The 15,385-nt window shown below is 35.9% G+C and overlaps 1 protein-coding gene across 2 annotated transcripts in view; it reads left to right on the forward strand.

Moving 5' to 3' along the window:
* The window catches only part of ENTREP2 (endosomal transmembrane epsin interactor 2), a 103,527-nt gene that overhangs the window by 44,543 nt on the left and 43,599 nt on the right, over positions 1-15,385 (forward strand). For both annotated transcript variants that reach the window (XM_061347551.1, XM_061347552.1), the window contains exon 3: positions 13,558-13,668. In XM_061347551.1, the coding sequence (XP_061203535.1) occupies positions 13,558-13,668 (111 nt within the window). The remainder of the gene's footprint in view (positions 1-13,557; positions 13,669-15,385) is intronic.

Raw genomic sequence — 15,385 nt, forward strand, 5'->3', positions numbered from 1 at the left:
ATATTTTTTCACATTCTACTGGTTTTGGCATCTCTGCCTTGTGGAGTACCAATGCAAAAGTGATTACACACAGCGTAATATAGAAGCAGATTGATAATAGAAACAAAATCTATTTTGGATTTGAAATTCATTTCCTACTGAATCCCTACAGCTACAAGATTCAGACTTCCACTGAACTCAGTTGTTCCCTATTTATGTGCAGTTGGTAAAGAATAATCTAAAAAATTATCATTGCAGAACATTTTTAACTGATGACTTAAAATGACTTAGTGGGCTTACCTGGATCCCAGGTTGTTCATGGTTCAGCATTTTATTTGCTTATATATTGCAATATTTAATTGTTTAGTGTTGTGTAGGAAAGCTGTACAAATCTGTGTTAATGCCAACAGAAATAGAACTCACTGAGTTGTATGCTATGTTTTCTATTTCTATACCATAAATTAATATAGTTTGGAGGTGTAACTATAGTTTGCTAGTCTCTACATATGTAGTTAAATGGTGTTCAGAAAAGTACGAAGTTTTTCTATGTTTTGTCATGTTTCATATTTTATTAGGATTTTAGTTCAAAAGTATCTGTTCAATCTCATCATTATCATAATACTTTCATATTAAGAAAAGGCGTATTTATAACTAATACAGGTGTCTATTTAAAAGTTGAAGCACAAAAGCATTTTAACACTTTTTAAAATATGTGATCTAATGTAGTATTAGAGTGACGCAGTGGTTGGTTTTCTGCTAGACACTAGATTTTATATAGCTATGATCAGTAGTAATAATGATTTATCTCTGTCTTTGTTGTAAGGTGCTTAATTCTAAAATGTATGTATTTTGTGCTCAGGAAAAGAGACATCCAAGGAAATACAGTAAACAACAATTTTTTCAATTTGGATTTTCCTAAATGTGTTTCTTTTCAAACATTTTATGGTTGCATAGAAATTTTCTACTCAATATGTGACCTTTACTTGCCAGGAGTAAAGAATCTTATCTCTTTTAAGGGTGGGGAGGGATAAACTAAACAGACTACGAAATCCTATCTCTCCCAAAAAATTACCATATTCTGAACTGGCTGGATTTTAAGCTTGATACAGTCATAGTCCTCAAGGCAGTGCTGTAAGAGATCAAGGAGAGCCACCTTCAAAAGGGGAGGAGGGAGGGATAAAGCATGTCTTTCCTGTTCAGAGACAGTAAGCAATGAGCCTTGAGCTCCCGGCACACTGCGTGTGCAGTTTTTCTTTAACCAGCCAAATGATAATGAGATTACATTAAAATTGAACTGGAGAAAACCACTGTCCTCATTGAAGCCTTACCTCACAAACTGATGCTGAAAGTGCTCATGTACTGTTGGCATAATTCAGCAGTCATGGCTTGCTAACCTTGCTTACCCAACAGAAGCCTTCTTCCCTAATGATGAAAGTAAAAGTATTCTTGTATTATAGCTTTCAGAGAAACCACATAATTGTTCATTAATAAGAATAATTGCACGTAAGTAGTTAATTGCTATTACTATTTTGAGAGAGATGCAAAATACCTGTATATCTTTACAACCTTTACAACCTGCTTCTCTAATTATGCTACTGCCAGGAGGGCTGCTTTCATAGCTTTCTGGTGCCCGTCCTTGTCAGCAGGAAAACATGAGCTTTTATTTCCTCAGGGTGTTCTGCTGCAGATGTTGTGGAAGGTTAATTTATATGGAATAACCTTCCACCTTCCATGGAGGTGAACCCTCCCAGCACTGTGATACTTGTAAAAAGTAAATATTGCATATATGGATGACACTATTAATGCAGTTGCTATGGAAGTCTAAATTCAGTCTTTATGTAGATTTGTTTTAAAGTTATTTGGTTACTCTTTTTTTTTTTTTTTTATTTTAATCAGTATGTTCCTGTTTTACTTATTTAGCTGGCTGTTTTGTTTAAATATTTTTGTATATACAAAATTGGTATAGAAAAATGTCTTCTAGTCTAACCATATTCTGCTATTGTCATGGAACATTTTTGAGAAATAGTATTTTATTAGGCAACTTTTATATCCTCACAGAATATGTTGGAAGGAAAATGAAACTGATATGGCTGAGGTAGTTACAAGTTTAAATCTGGCTCGTGGTCAAAGAGAGAATGGACGACTGTTAGGGCATGAAAAGGGTTTGAAACAGGCTGAAAAGTTTATTTTAGGTATGAGAATTAATTACTGCAGATCTAGATCTAGAAGTCTAGAATGGCAGGGAGACAATATAACCATAAAAGCAAATAATAAAAGTATCTGTTTGGACTAAGCTTTTCATTTTCAAATAGGACTGAAAGTTACCCAGTGCTTCATTCTCAAATTACAGCTCAAGGACTCTATGAGCCATAAGATTTTGTATAGTAGCTTCTTTCTATGCTTCAGGGAAAAAATTGTTTGGTTACCAAGCTTCCTAGAATGACTTTGTTCCTTTTAACACACTTCAGCAAGGTGTGTCTGAGTGTTAATTAGTGTCAAGATAGCAGAATAGATGATAAAGTATCTAGTTTTGAGAATTTCTACTTAATAGTTCTGAGCTGAGAGCATGAGGGCTTTATTACTAAATCAGGCTCCCTGTTACAGTTCCCTAAAAATATTACAATAAATGCTAAACTGATACTGCTGTAATACAGCATTACAGAAATAACGAAAACTTATGACAATGCTAAACTCGCTGTTGCGTTGCAGTTCTTTACTCTGATCACACTTGAGGAAATAATCTCTGTGGCTGTCGGTTCCACCTTTTTGGCAAGTGCTGAGAAATAATTTTGAAAGAGATAAAATCTTATCACGAAGCAAAAGAATTGCTATTGTGAGGCAAATAATGGGAAGTTGAATTTTGTTGTTTCTCATGCACTTGCAAACCATTAACTTTTGGTTTGATTGCCATTTCTGTGTAGTAAGTTTTTTAAATGGTTTCATTTTAAAATTATGTGAGGTAGGTATTCTGTAATCTGTTATTAAATGAAATTTGAGTTTTATCTTCCAATATTTTTACATTGTATACTTTATAGCTGAATAAAATAGAAGAGCAGAAAGGATCAATAAAATCATGTACTGTGTCCTCTTAAAACAACAGCCCAAGCAACCTTGATCACAAACCTGCAAAATTTCCTTTAGAGTTGTGGCATATAGTCCAAGATATGTCTATGAATAGTTAAAAAGTGTTCTCTGTTGTTGTCTTTGTGGTGAACATTCCTTCATGCTCATAGATATATCATTCCAATCATTAATAAATCTTACTAAAATTCCATATCTTAGTCTAAATTTGTCTAGTTTGTCCTTATTTTTAACTTGGTTGAAGAGCTGCGCTTTGGTTTTTGTTCATGGTAGGACCTAGCATTGGCAGAGGATTTGAGACAGAGCTGTTGTCCTGGGTTCAGCAGTAGCAATCATTTTTTCTCCTTCTTAGTAGCTGGTGCAGCACTGTGTTTTTGACTTTCGGCCTGAGAACGATGTTGATGGCACCGATGTTTTTAGTTACTGCTTAAATATTTGATCTGGCCAAGGACTTTCTGATCTTCATGCTCTGCCAGGGAGAAGGGAAGCCGGGAAGAAGCAGAGACAGGACAACTGACCCAAACTGACCAAAGAGGTATTCCATACCACAGCACATCATGCCCAGGATGTAACTGAGAGTTACCTAGAAGAGCTAGGGGACTGTAGGGTTGGACTAGGTATCGGTGCTTGGTAAGGCTGGAGGGGCGAGTTTTCGGTTGGCGGGTGGTGAGGTGTTGTATTCTCTTCCCTTGTTATTTCCTTTATCATTATTATTGGTGGTGGTAGCAGTAATGATCTGTGTTATACCTTAGTTACTAAACTGTTCTCATCTCAACCCATGGGAGTTCATTCTTTCAATTCTCCTTCCCATCCCTCCGGGAGCAGGGGGAGGGCAAAAGGGGGGGGGGGGGGAGTGAGAGAGCGACTGCGTGATTGATGGCTGACTTTGTTTAAACCATGACAGCTAACCAGGCATTCTACTATAGTGAACTGGTATGCTTTTAAAGCCAGTTTTTCTTGCAACATAAACTGTAACAGTTACCTTTGTAATGGAACTAAGGAAGAAAAGATGCAAATTTTTAAAAGGTTGGGTTTTTTTTTTATTTTATATTAATCTTCTCAGAATCTAGGTATCTTTATGGGGAATCCTTGCTTTCCTCAGTAATTTTCCAAGTGGCTACACATTGTTCTGTTTCTTTCTGTCAAGTTCCTAACATGGTTTCTTCTGTTCTCTGTGCAACCTGGCTGCTGCTGCCTGCTCTGCCTGCTCTTTGAGCTCTGATCTGTGCAGAGACACCCTGGCCCATGTTTTGCATTTCCAACAATATTCGTTGCCTTGAGTAAGCTCAGTTGCTCAGTAAGAGTAAACTCATCTGGGACAGGCTCCATTTAATACAGGTGCTTCTTAAGCAAAATACCATGCTGCAATTTTTGTTCTACTTCTACAATACTTTACAGAGACATGCTTATTTGCCTCCAGCTATTCTTGTTGATTCATAAATCATACATCTGTATGTTAAAATGTATGTATATTAAACCACATTAGATACGTCTATATATATTTAAATGTCATTGAGAAGTTCAATGCTTGGTGTTTAGCAGTAGGCATAAAATGCTAGGTGTTACTGGGAAAGAAATACAGAACAAGCCAGAGTATCTTGTTATGTGTGTCACAGTTTAAACCCAGTGTTGGGTGTAGTTCCAGTTACTTCACTGGAAAAAGCATAAGATAAACGTGGCAGGAGTAATGATAGGTATGATGGCTTTTTGTCTTGAATAAGACAGATCCAATTTTACAAGAGTCATTACTGGCCTGAAAAAGGTCAATAAAGCATAATCATTCATAATTTTTCTTAGCAGAAGGTGACTCAAAATGAAATGCCAAGTTTTAGAAAATGGAAGTATTTTTTTAAATAGCTCATTGTGACTCACGGAGCCTATTGTAAGGGAACCATTTTTAATCCAGACTTCATGCATGTAGCTCTGAAGCATCTCTTCAGGCGTTGCTTTTCTGAAAAGCATAACTCTACATGTATGGGAGATAGCACTTCAGAAGTGCACACTGACTGTTTTATATCTAGCTGAAAGATTTAGAGGTGCTCTTCACTTTGTAGGCATCAATTAATTTTGTAGTATGTCAAGTCCTGCTACAAGCCCACTGAGTAGATACTTGTCCAGTATGCAGTGTGAACTTTGCTGGGTCTCAGTGTGTAGCAGTATTTTTACTGGCTTTGTCTTTAATACCAAAAGAAAATTGTCATTTGAAATACCATTCATTTTTTATCTAGTACAATCTTTACAGAGAGTTGGGGGGGGGGTAGGCTTCTGTTGGTAGAATTGTTCTGTGATTGATTTCACTTGGAGGGCTCTGTTGATCATCGCATGGTAATTTGTGGTAATAGAGGAGGATAGTATTTAGAACTATCCAGAAAGTGAATATTAATAACATGGAGAAGAAACGAGAGTTAGTTAACAGTAGTTAAGAGTTCAGGAAGAGTTCTATGTATGTATTCACCTTTTGCCTCCACTCCTTTGTAGTCTGGATTTTCTTGAATTCTTGCTTGAAAGGAAGAATGTAATATAGTCTTTGTGCAAATATGGAATAAAGAGAAAGGTCAGTTAATGAACTGGAATGTAGATATTCATTAGGCACAATTTTTTTTTTTGCCGTGAAGGTCTGTAAAATAACAGTTATTCACATATATTCATAGTATTCATTAAATACACGTGCATTCTTATATTGTATCCTCTTAAGAAAGTTGGAGATTTTGCAGGAAGTGATGACTAGAAAGTGATGATTTCAAAAGCTCTTTCCTTATTTTTAGTATAGTTCAGTGAATACGTTTTCCAAATTGCACTTCAAATATTTTTAATCAGTTATCAAAGATAGCATTGTGTCAGAAATGTGAAAAGGAGTAACAGTGGTCAGAATAGGAGAAATAAGCAGTAACTGTACTGTATTTTCAAACATTTTCAGTATATGCAGGCTTCTTTCCTGGTACTTTTTATTTTAGAGGCACGTTTACAAATTTTACTAAAGATAGGACTATAAATACTTCCTTTACAGGAGAAAGATACCATAACCATAAGGTTAGGGCTTAAATAATTACTTTTTTTTTTCTTTTGATGTGGAAGGACCTTTATTACAGCTGTCCCTTGTAAAGGCACAGTGGGAGCTGATTTTTCATTCTGTGCAGCTGTCTGTGGTGTGCATGTTGGGATTCAATGATAAAAACTCGGTCTTGATATGCTCTGCATGTTTGTTTTTAAACTGTTTTCAGAAGTATGTAATTCGGTTAAAACCAATCTCTGGAATATTTAGGTGGGATAATTCATAGTATCATAGAATGCCTTGCCAAATTTCAGTTTGCTTTCTTTAGCTAACACCCATCCTGCAGTAATAATTTGTATCAGGTTGATATGGTAGAAATAACTGGCATTTATCAGAGCATTCATTATAATTAACCATTTTTCTTTTGATTGAGGTTGTCCTTTCTAGTAATCGTTATTTGCCAGAGAGGTCATGACAAAAGAGAATTTACAGAGGAGTGCATAATGTTCATTACAGTTTTATTGATAGCATTAGGCCAGAGTCTGCTAACTGCCTCCTTGTTAGTGTCCCAGAATGTAGTATTTCTATTTGTAGATTCATGCATGGGGGGAGTGCTCATTTTTGGTATCATTCAAATAATTCAGAAGCAAAGGTTATCCTGAATACCCACTGTGTGGTTCCTTTTTCCTAAGGGCACATAAATGACTGAAAGGCAAGTATCCCCTAGTTTTTGTTTCAAAAGTAATTCAACTTTGAGTTAAGGCATGTTCATTCTGCTGAAGAACAACAAAAGTCTTTGACAACCCCGCTTTTGTTTATGCTTTGTTAGATGGTTTGATCAGTCAGATGAAGACCTGTACAGATACTTGATCTAGCAAACAAGTCTCTAAACATGACCCATGTATGAAATAACCCAATATGCTTAATTTCTTTATCTCAAAAGGCAACGTACCTACCTCAGACATGAAACTTTCTCTAGAGAGTAAGCTTCAATTTTGCCTGTGAACAAACCACAATGGAATCACTTGAAAGCATTTGCAATACTTCAGAAAAATATAAGAGCATAAATCTGTGGAATATGTATCTAGGTGAATTATTCAAAGAAACATGAGTAGGTTGATATTTTTTTCTTTCACTAAAGTAATCTTAATGATTTATGATCCTTTTTATGCTTATAAGTTAACACAAAAGGGGAGGAGATCAAGCAGTTGTTGAGAATAAACGTATTGTGGGCAGACTGAACATCAGGACTGTGTATGAACTGGCATCTTTTCTGTTTTCTTTATTGTTGCTGCTGGGGAACGAAATAAGCCAGTACATTTCTTTTACTTGGTGGAAAGATAGTCTTCATAAATATTGGTGACTGGCAAGCTGATTAGATCTTGAAGGCATATTATTCCACTTTTGGTTGATTGATATGAAAATTCTTGTTTTGCTATTCAACACCAGCATAAGCTGCGTTATGGTGGAGAATTTCCTGTGTCCTGAGCCTCAAACAGTTTTTTTTCCACTTACTAAAAGAAGGAAATTTTCAAAAGATATTTGGCTCTCTTATTTTTGTTTTTTAGTGTATTATTTCAGTAAAAGCTCTTACTACTAAAATTCATATCTAGGGAAAACAAAAAACAAAATAGAAGAATCTAGCAATTGGTTATTATTCTTTTGAAAGATGATGTTCAGTACTGTTGTTGTGAGCATCATTTCTGCTTTAAGCTAGCATTATTCTATTTGAAAATTTCAGTAATGCAAATTAAACCAGATTTTTCTTGCCTGTGAGGAAGTGTAAAGGGGGGACCTTCATATGGCTCTGCCCCAGATCTTCTGCACAGAGCTAGTGTAGCCTTTTTTTACACTGCAGCATTCTGCCAGCTTTTTGAAGGAATAAAAACTAATAGGGTGAGAAATTTGCTGAATTGTATATTTATTTTTTACTGTTCTCCAAAGTTTTGGGAAGTATAACTCTTCCTGCACAGCAGGGAAATATGCTGGCATCAAATGTGTAAGTATAATCATAAGACTGAACAAAATCGTAGTGGGTTTCCCAGGGTATTGTTGAAACTAAGCAACATTGTAGTTTAGCTAAAGACAAAATCACAAATAATTCTTGATCAGTGAGTTTGCTTATAATTTAATTATTCAGTCTCATATGCAGTATTTTTGTTTATGACTTATAAAGACAAATAGGAACTCTAAAAGTTTGGTAAAAAAACAATAGCATGAATCCAGTTTCCTCTTACTGAGCAAAATACAGATGGTGAACATAACATACACCTTTTTGAAGATCTTTCATCAAATTTTAAACCACTGAAGAAAAAGGGTTTGTGTTCACATTCTCATTTTTTACTGATAGTCCAGATGTATGTGTAAAGCCATAATTAAATAAATCCAGAAACTTTAACTGGGAAAGAGTCTGACAAAACCTGGAGGATCTGTTAACATGACCCAGCCTGTAAACTTTCACTGAGGCTTTGGTTCCTGAATAGGCAGAATAAAAGGAAAGATAAGGTTGTTCCTTATCTTTTCCACTACAGGTGGTTATGGTGCTATGGTAGGTGTCTTAAAGATGAGCTCTAGCTGTATTAAACTCAGCTGTAAAAATTGAAATTCCATTACATAGATTTAAAATTCACCAATTTTCTTTTAATAAATTGGGTAGAGGAGGCTGGTTTTGAAATTTGTAGTCCTAGATCAAACTTTTAAACTTTTTTAAGTGATGATCAAGTGTCGTGGTTTAAACCCAGCCAGACAGCTCCTTCACTCACTCCTCCCCTTTCCTCCCTATTTCTTTCCTTCCCACCCTCCGCCCCCTTCCCCACTCCCAGAGGGATAGGGAGAATCGAAAGAATGTAACTCCCACGGGTTGAGATAAGAGCAGTCCAGTAACTAAGGTACAGCACAAATCACTACTGCTGCCACCAATAATAATAATGATAACGGAAATAACAAGGGAAGAGAATACAATACCACCTGCCAAAACGACCCTGAACCAGAAGACCCCTGCGCCCTTCCTGTTAACTCCCAGCTACCTCTCCTGTCATGACGTGCTGTGGTATGGAATCCCTCTTTGGCTAGCCTGGGTCAGCTGTCCTGTCTCTGCTTCCTCCCGGATTCCCCTCCTCCCTGGCAGAGCATGAGACTCGCAGAGTCTTTGGTCAGAGTAAACATTACTGATCAGCAACTAAAACCATCGGTGTTATCCGCACTGTTCCCAGGCTGAAAGTCAAAACACAGCGCTGCGACAGCTACCAAGGAGAAAAATTGGCTGCTACTGCTAAACCCAGGACATCAAGTAGCACGGAAAATGTTTTATTTCAGGTGAAATCTGAGAGATTCACAGAATCACATGATCATAGAAGTTGAGGCTTCTGCAAAGAAACAATGTAATTGTTTATTAAATAGAAACTGGTAGGGTTGCTTGCTGTTGCAATCTATCCCTACAATCGAATGTTCTTCCCTGTCTTTCAGGAGTACTCAAAGATGATCTGTTAGGCTCTGGTCTCAGCCTCCCCTTGCATTAGAGAACTTCTTCTTCTTCTGGTGGAGACCTACTGTGAAGGCTTGCTCTTCAAATAGTTTTACTCTTAAAGACACACCTTACAGGAAGGTCAGGAGAAACTTCTTAATGTAACCTGAACCTCAAAATTGCTTAAAAATTGAAATGAAAGAAGCAGACTAAGGTCATGAAGAGAATTAAGCGATTATTAATTTATTATTCCAGGTGCAAGATCACATCTCCAACTGTGAGTTGTATCATTTTAAATCATTGCCTCAGAGCAGAGCTAATTAATTTTGTAGAATTATTTTAGGAATATGGTAACAATTAAAGTAGGAAGTCTTATTTTTTGTATGGAAGATCAGCTTTGACTTTTGCAATTAATTAATGCTAACTCCATGTAGTAATAAATCGATTGGCTTCAGTTTTTCTTTATGTACTAATTCTTGGTGGATCTAAATCTTTTGGAGCTCAGTGATATTAATGCATAGCCCTGACTTCTGGGAATATTTTATCCTGTTTATATGTCATAGCTAGAAAGGTAAAGAATGTAATACTGTAGCTTTAAAGCGGGATTAAGATGTCATAGCCCTTCAGTGTCTGACACTTATTTTGTGCATTCTTCAGTGTAAGCTCTTGCCCTTAACATTTGTTTAACTGCATTTTACACTTTTTACTAATAGTTTCATACTGCTCCTGCAGATGTATCTCACTGAGCTCTCGGAGCAAACTTCAGTAGCTCACTTTTAGAGGAAAAATTTAATGTGGAAATCAGATAGACTTCATTTCGTGGATAATGTATATCTAACTTTATCTACAGTGTTTCATAATTTGTTGTTGGATCTCCATTATAATCCACAATGACCACTCCTTCAGAGGGCTGCAGATGTTCATTTTTACTGCTTTACCTGTGTCAATCTTAGAAAAGACCAACAGTGATAAAAACATTAAGTCACTGAACCTATTTTTTTATTCCTGTTTGTGCGGTAATTGATATTTTTATGCCTCCTTTTCTCTATTGTGCTTCCAGTATGGTGATGAACTCAAAAATTGTGAGAACAGTGTAACTGGTATGTCCTATTCCATCAGTGAAAAGCGTGTTTGGTATTTGGCTGAGAAGCATTAAGGAAAGATACTGAAGTACTTAAATTACTTTTGTTAGGCTTTTTGTGCTCTGCAAGAGCCACTGTAGTTGCTGGACCTGAGTTTTCCTGTAGTTGCATAGGACCTGAGTTTTCCCTTCTAACTGCAGGCCTGGTTGAGGTAATGCCTTGCCTGGAATATTGAGGAGTGAGGCATAAAATAAAAAAACAAGGAATACAAGTGTGAAAGAGAACTTCAGTGTTTGATACTTGACCATGTCACTGGTGGCTGTCACTTCTAAATGCAGTTTCTATACAGAATGTGAGACCTAGACTCAAAGAGAAGAGCAGAGATTGTAAGAGCATGTTAGATGATTTTGACAGAGTGCTGAATTCTTCTCTCTTTGCATGTGACAAGAAGAAGATGTTATTTTGGAAACACCAGTAAAGGTTTCATCATTAATGAATGCTGATATGGTGAAAGTACTGTAAAGACAGATAAACCTAGCATAGGTGGTAAACCATGTCAGCTGTGATGCTTGGAAGAATCTGAAGTTGGCAACTAAAATTTGTAACACAACTTCTGTCCTTTGGTTAATAATGTAGAGATTACGGCGGGTGTGCGGTAGGGTGGTGTTTGTTCAGTTTTCCAAAAAAGTGCTGTCATAGCTTCCAAATCTGTTTGGGATCTGTCTTTCCCTTAAGGTATGTCACTAAAGAAAGGCATTTGGAGTAAATGTGATACAGTAGGTATTCCTTCATCATAGGGGACTGTATTTTCTTTGAGCTTTCAGGACTTTGTAGGCTTCATGAGCTGAGGAAGGATCTTTGAGCAACAAGTGCTGCATTGGTTCTACCAGGGATTAATGAGGGGACAACTTAATAAATGTTTTAACCATGAAGAATTAACTACTGTTCAGTGTTGTAGCAGAACTATAAAGGGGATTTGTTGCTGAGGTTATACACAGTTCTGATTAGTAGATTACATGTCAGCAAATGACTGGATTTCATCAGCCTTAGCATTGCAGCATGTATTTTTCATTTCCTGTGAGCCTACCCAAGTCAATAAACATCAAGTTAGAGGATGTTTGCCTTCTGTTACTTTGGTGGGTTTTGAAATGCTGAAGTTTTATAGGAAGACTGTACTTGTCAAAGAAATGGTGTCTGATGTTTGCCTTTTTTGAATCAAACAGATTTTCATGTCTGTTTGCACAACTGGCTACTCCTTTCTGTAAGGCAATCAGGACTTTTTTAAAATGTGAATTTTCATGTCTGTGGTTCATATAAAGGGACATGATACAACCAATAACATGAATTTATTTCAGGAAAATTTGAAATACAAGGTTAGCAATTGAAATACTGGCAATATAAAAAATAGCAAAAGACCTAATAAAAAGAAATCAGTTTCCTTTTTTGGTGAAAGTTCCATTAGCTGTTTAAATGAATTTGCAGTTAAAGGCCAGGAGCAAGTGTTTTAACAACTGTCACTCTATCAAGTATATTCATTTTTGCCTGTATTGGCAAAAGTAAGTGCATAAAGCTCATGGGTTGCAATGTTTAAAAACACAAAGGAAATAGTAATGAGGGGTTATATAAATATTGAGTCTGCAAGGTATCAATTAGTGCAGATTTTATATTACTTAGATTATCAGTGTTTCTCTGCATGTGTGACAGTGTAACAGAGAGAGATATTATCTAGTTGTCCATTATTATACGGTAGCAGTATGCCTTTTTTCCCCAGAAGCTTTGACTTAGACACAGATTTGTCCTGAGCTCTTTTTCAGGCAAACACTATAGGAGTGTTGAGTGTATAAAGAGTTGAAATACTGTTTTCTTTCAAAATATGCAATGGAGATAAAATTTAACCCTTACATGTATCAATCGTGAATTTTTCAGTCAAGTTGAAGAGGGAAACGATTCAAGTTCTTGGTTTTCATTAGAAAAAAAAAAACATACAGCCATTGCCAAAAATAGTCATGACACGTGCATTGACAAAAGGTAACATGAGAAGAGTGAACGATTATAAACTATGGGCATTCATATAGAAAAAAAGATGCAAAAGAATTTCTTATGAATTTCAGATCACTCAATAGGAGTTGTTATGACTGTTATGGGAACATGAACAATAAATATTTAAGGTGGCCAGGTATTAAGCACATGTTTATTCTTGGTCTCTTACTGCTATTGCCTTTCTATTTCCCTATATACTGAGTTCCCGACATACTGAGCTTTCTGTCTGCCCACACTGGGCTGGGTTTTCTACAGTTAAAGCAATAAAATGGTATTTAAGGCGATGCAATCGAGTTAATGACTGTTTTAACATAATTTGAAAAGAGGCTAAATGAGTAATTAACACAATAGGTGATATGGAGGATGCTGTTCAAATTGTAATTGTTGTTCAAACTAGGTAGTTATACATATTTATCCAGAATTTTATTCACCCTTTTTCCCAACTTGTACAAATTCCCAGTAAGTGATATTCACAAATACTTTTCCTGGTTAAGATACTGAAATCCTCATCAGAGGGGTTTTAAATTTTAAGACTACTTTTATTATAAATTTTATTATAAAAATACTTTTTTCAAGTCTTACTACTTAATAATCCTCATTCATAAAACCCATTAAATTTTAAGAGTGTGCCACATAAGTGAGAGATAAATGAATGATTTTAAAAAGGCTGGAGGGAAATAGATGATAGTCAGGTCTAGTTTTGATTTAGATTTCTCTTAGTGTGAGACTCTGGGTGTTGTCAGGTTAAATACTCTTTCTTCCTTAAAAAGTATAAAATGTCACTATCCATGTATGTCCAGTCTGTCACTATGTGACAGGTTGAAAGTTCTTGTATGTCTAAATTACAGCTTTTCTTGTTTGCCTCTTGCAGTGAGTAATAATAGGCTGTTTGTTTTTTTGTTGGGTTTTTCTTTTTCCAGATAACCTTTTTTATGCTGCTGTCTGCAGTGTGCGTAATGCTGAACTTGGCTGGTTCCATTCTCTCTTGTCAGAATGCTCAGCTGGTAAAGTCCCTGGAAGGATGTCAGTTGGTGAGTAATGGAAAACAAGTCTCTTATAAAGGTCAATGGATTCTTATTTTTCATTTGTTTAGGTTTTTCACACATTCCTTTAATTTTCAAAACAGTATGTGTTTAGTACAGCCATCTATAGACATTACAGCATGAAAATCATGTTGGGAAAAGTTTGAGAGTTAAAGTGCTAATGTATTCACAGTGTTTTGTCACCTTAAAAAGTAAATGTTAATATTAGAACACCTTGCTGCTTAGTGTCATGGTACAAATGACACTTCAACCAAATAGGCAGAATACAGGCTACATCAAAGCAATGCAGTGATTACCACTTGATCTCAGCAGTATCAGGATTTCATCCAATAGCTCCTTAGCCACTATATTTCAGAGATGTACTGAAAATAATATTTTGGTATGTGGATGTTAATATTTTATTTGCCAACCTAAATTAGTTCTTTTTTTTATTTTAATTTCCAAAGCAAATGTATGTTACTTATGTTAAATAAAATACAAAATGCTAAAAATTATCATGATTTGGCATGCTGTAAGTTATTAAGAGGTACAGTATACCTCAAGTCTTTGTTAGTATCTCAGGAAAAAAGAACATGTTCTGAACACTTAAGAACATGTTTTCTTAAGAATGTGTTTCAGACACTGAAACCTGTGAAAATGTCTGCAAAACTAAATTCTGTGTCTGAAATCTCTCCTACAAAGTATATAACAAAACAGTTGTCTCTCCCTGCCCAGTAAAATCCTTCAGACTTCTGTTTGTACACCATATATTTAATAAAACCAAGTTAAAATGTTTTGTTAAATATTTTGAAAAGCACATGAAAAATACAGAACAGGAAACCATTTGGGCCTGACTTGTCCTATGTCTTCGTATGTTTAGCAGCTTTTAAACCTGTGTTTAGTTTTCCTATAACTCATCCTGTTTCAGAAGGGTGTATCTGCAGCTCCATCAGTTAGGTAGTCTGCTAAGCTTTCTACAGTGCTTGTGATTTTGAGGTGTGATTGGGTAAAGGCTTTATAGAATCAAATAGATGGAGCCAGATAGTGGAAAACCAGCAGTGACCCGAAGAGAGGAAGAGAGGGTTTTCCCTATAAAATATTTCATCTGGGAAACTCTTGATAAACTTTTTGGCTCTCATTTTGCTGGGGAGTAGGCACTGTGTTGCAGAGCTGGAAAAATCAACTCATGTATCCTAGAGCTGTTACAAGATGCATCATGCTGTACTTTGGAGTGCTATGGGAAACTAGGTTTTTTTACTGGGGGGTTTGTTGGGGTTTTTGGTGGTGGTTTGGGTTTTTTCCCACACAAAAAAAAGAAGTATCATAGGTATTTTTTGTGGAAGGTCTTTGAAGTGACTCTTACTAATTTGAGATCCTTTTTGATATTAGGATTATTTAGAAGTTTCTTTGAGGGGCTGTGTTTATATCAGAACTTCCATGAAGATTTACAAAAATGTCTTTGTATCTGCATGGAAGAAAGAATAGTCTTTCAGACTGAATTTCCTAACTTTACAGTGCAACTATATAACTTACATCCAACAAACTTTCCTAACTATACAATGCAACTACATAACTATATTCTGTGACTTATTTGCTATAATTTTCAAACAATATATAGTATTTTGGCCTGGAGTGTCATTTTAATGAATATCTTAGGCTTGTATCTAGACATCATGCTCCACTGGTTGATGCATCATGTTCCGTGTTCTCAAGCAACACCAATTTG

This window comes from Neopsephotus bourkii, unplaced genomic scaffold (assembly GCF_033783945.1).
Source record: "Neopsephotus bourkii isolate Nb327-2 ecotype Australia unplaced genomic scaffold, CSIRO-AGI_Nbou_v1 NB_318, whole genome shotgun sequence".
NCBI lineage: Eukaryota > Metazoa > Chordata > Aves > Psittaciformes > Psittacidae > Neopsephotus > Neopsephotus bourkii.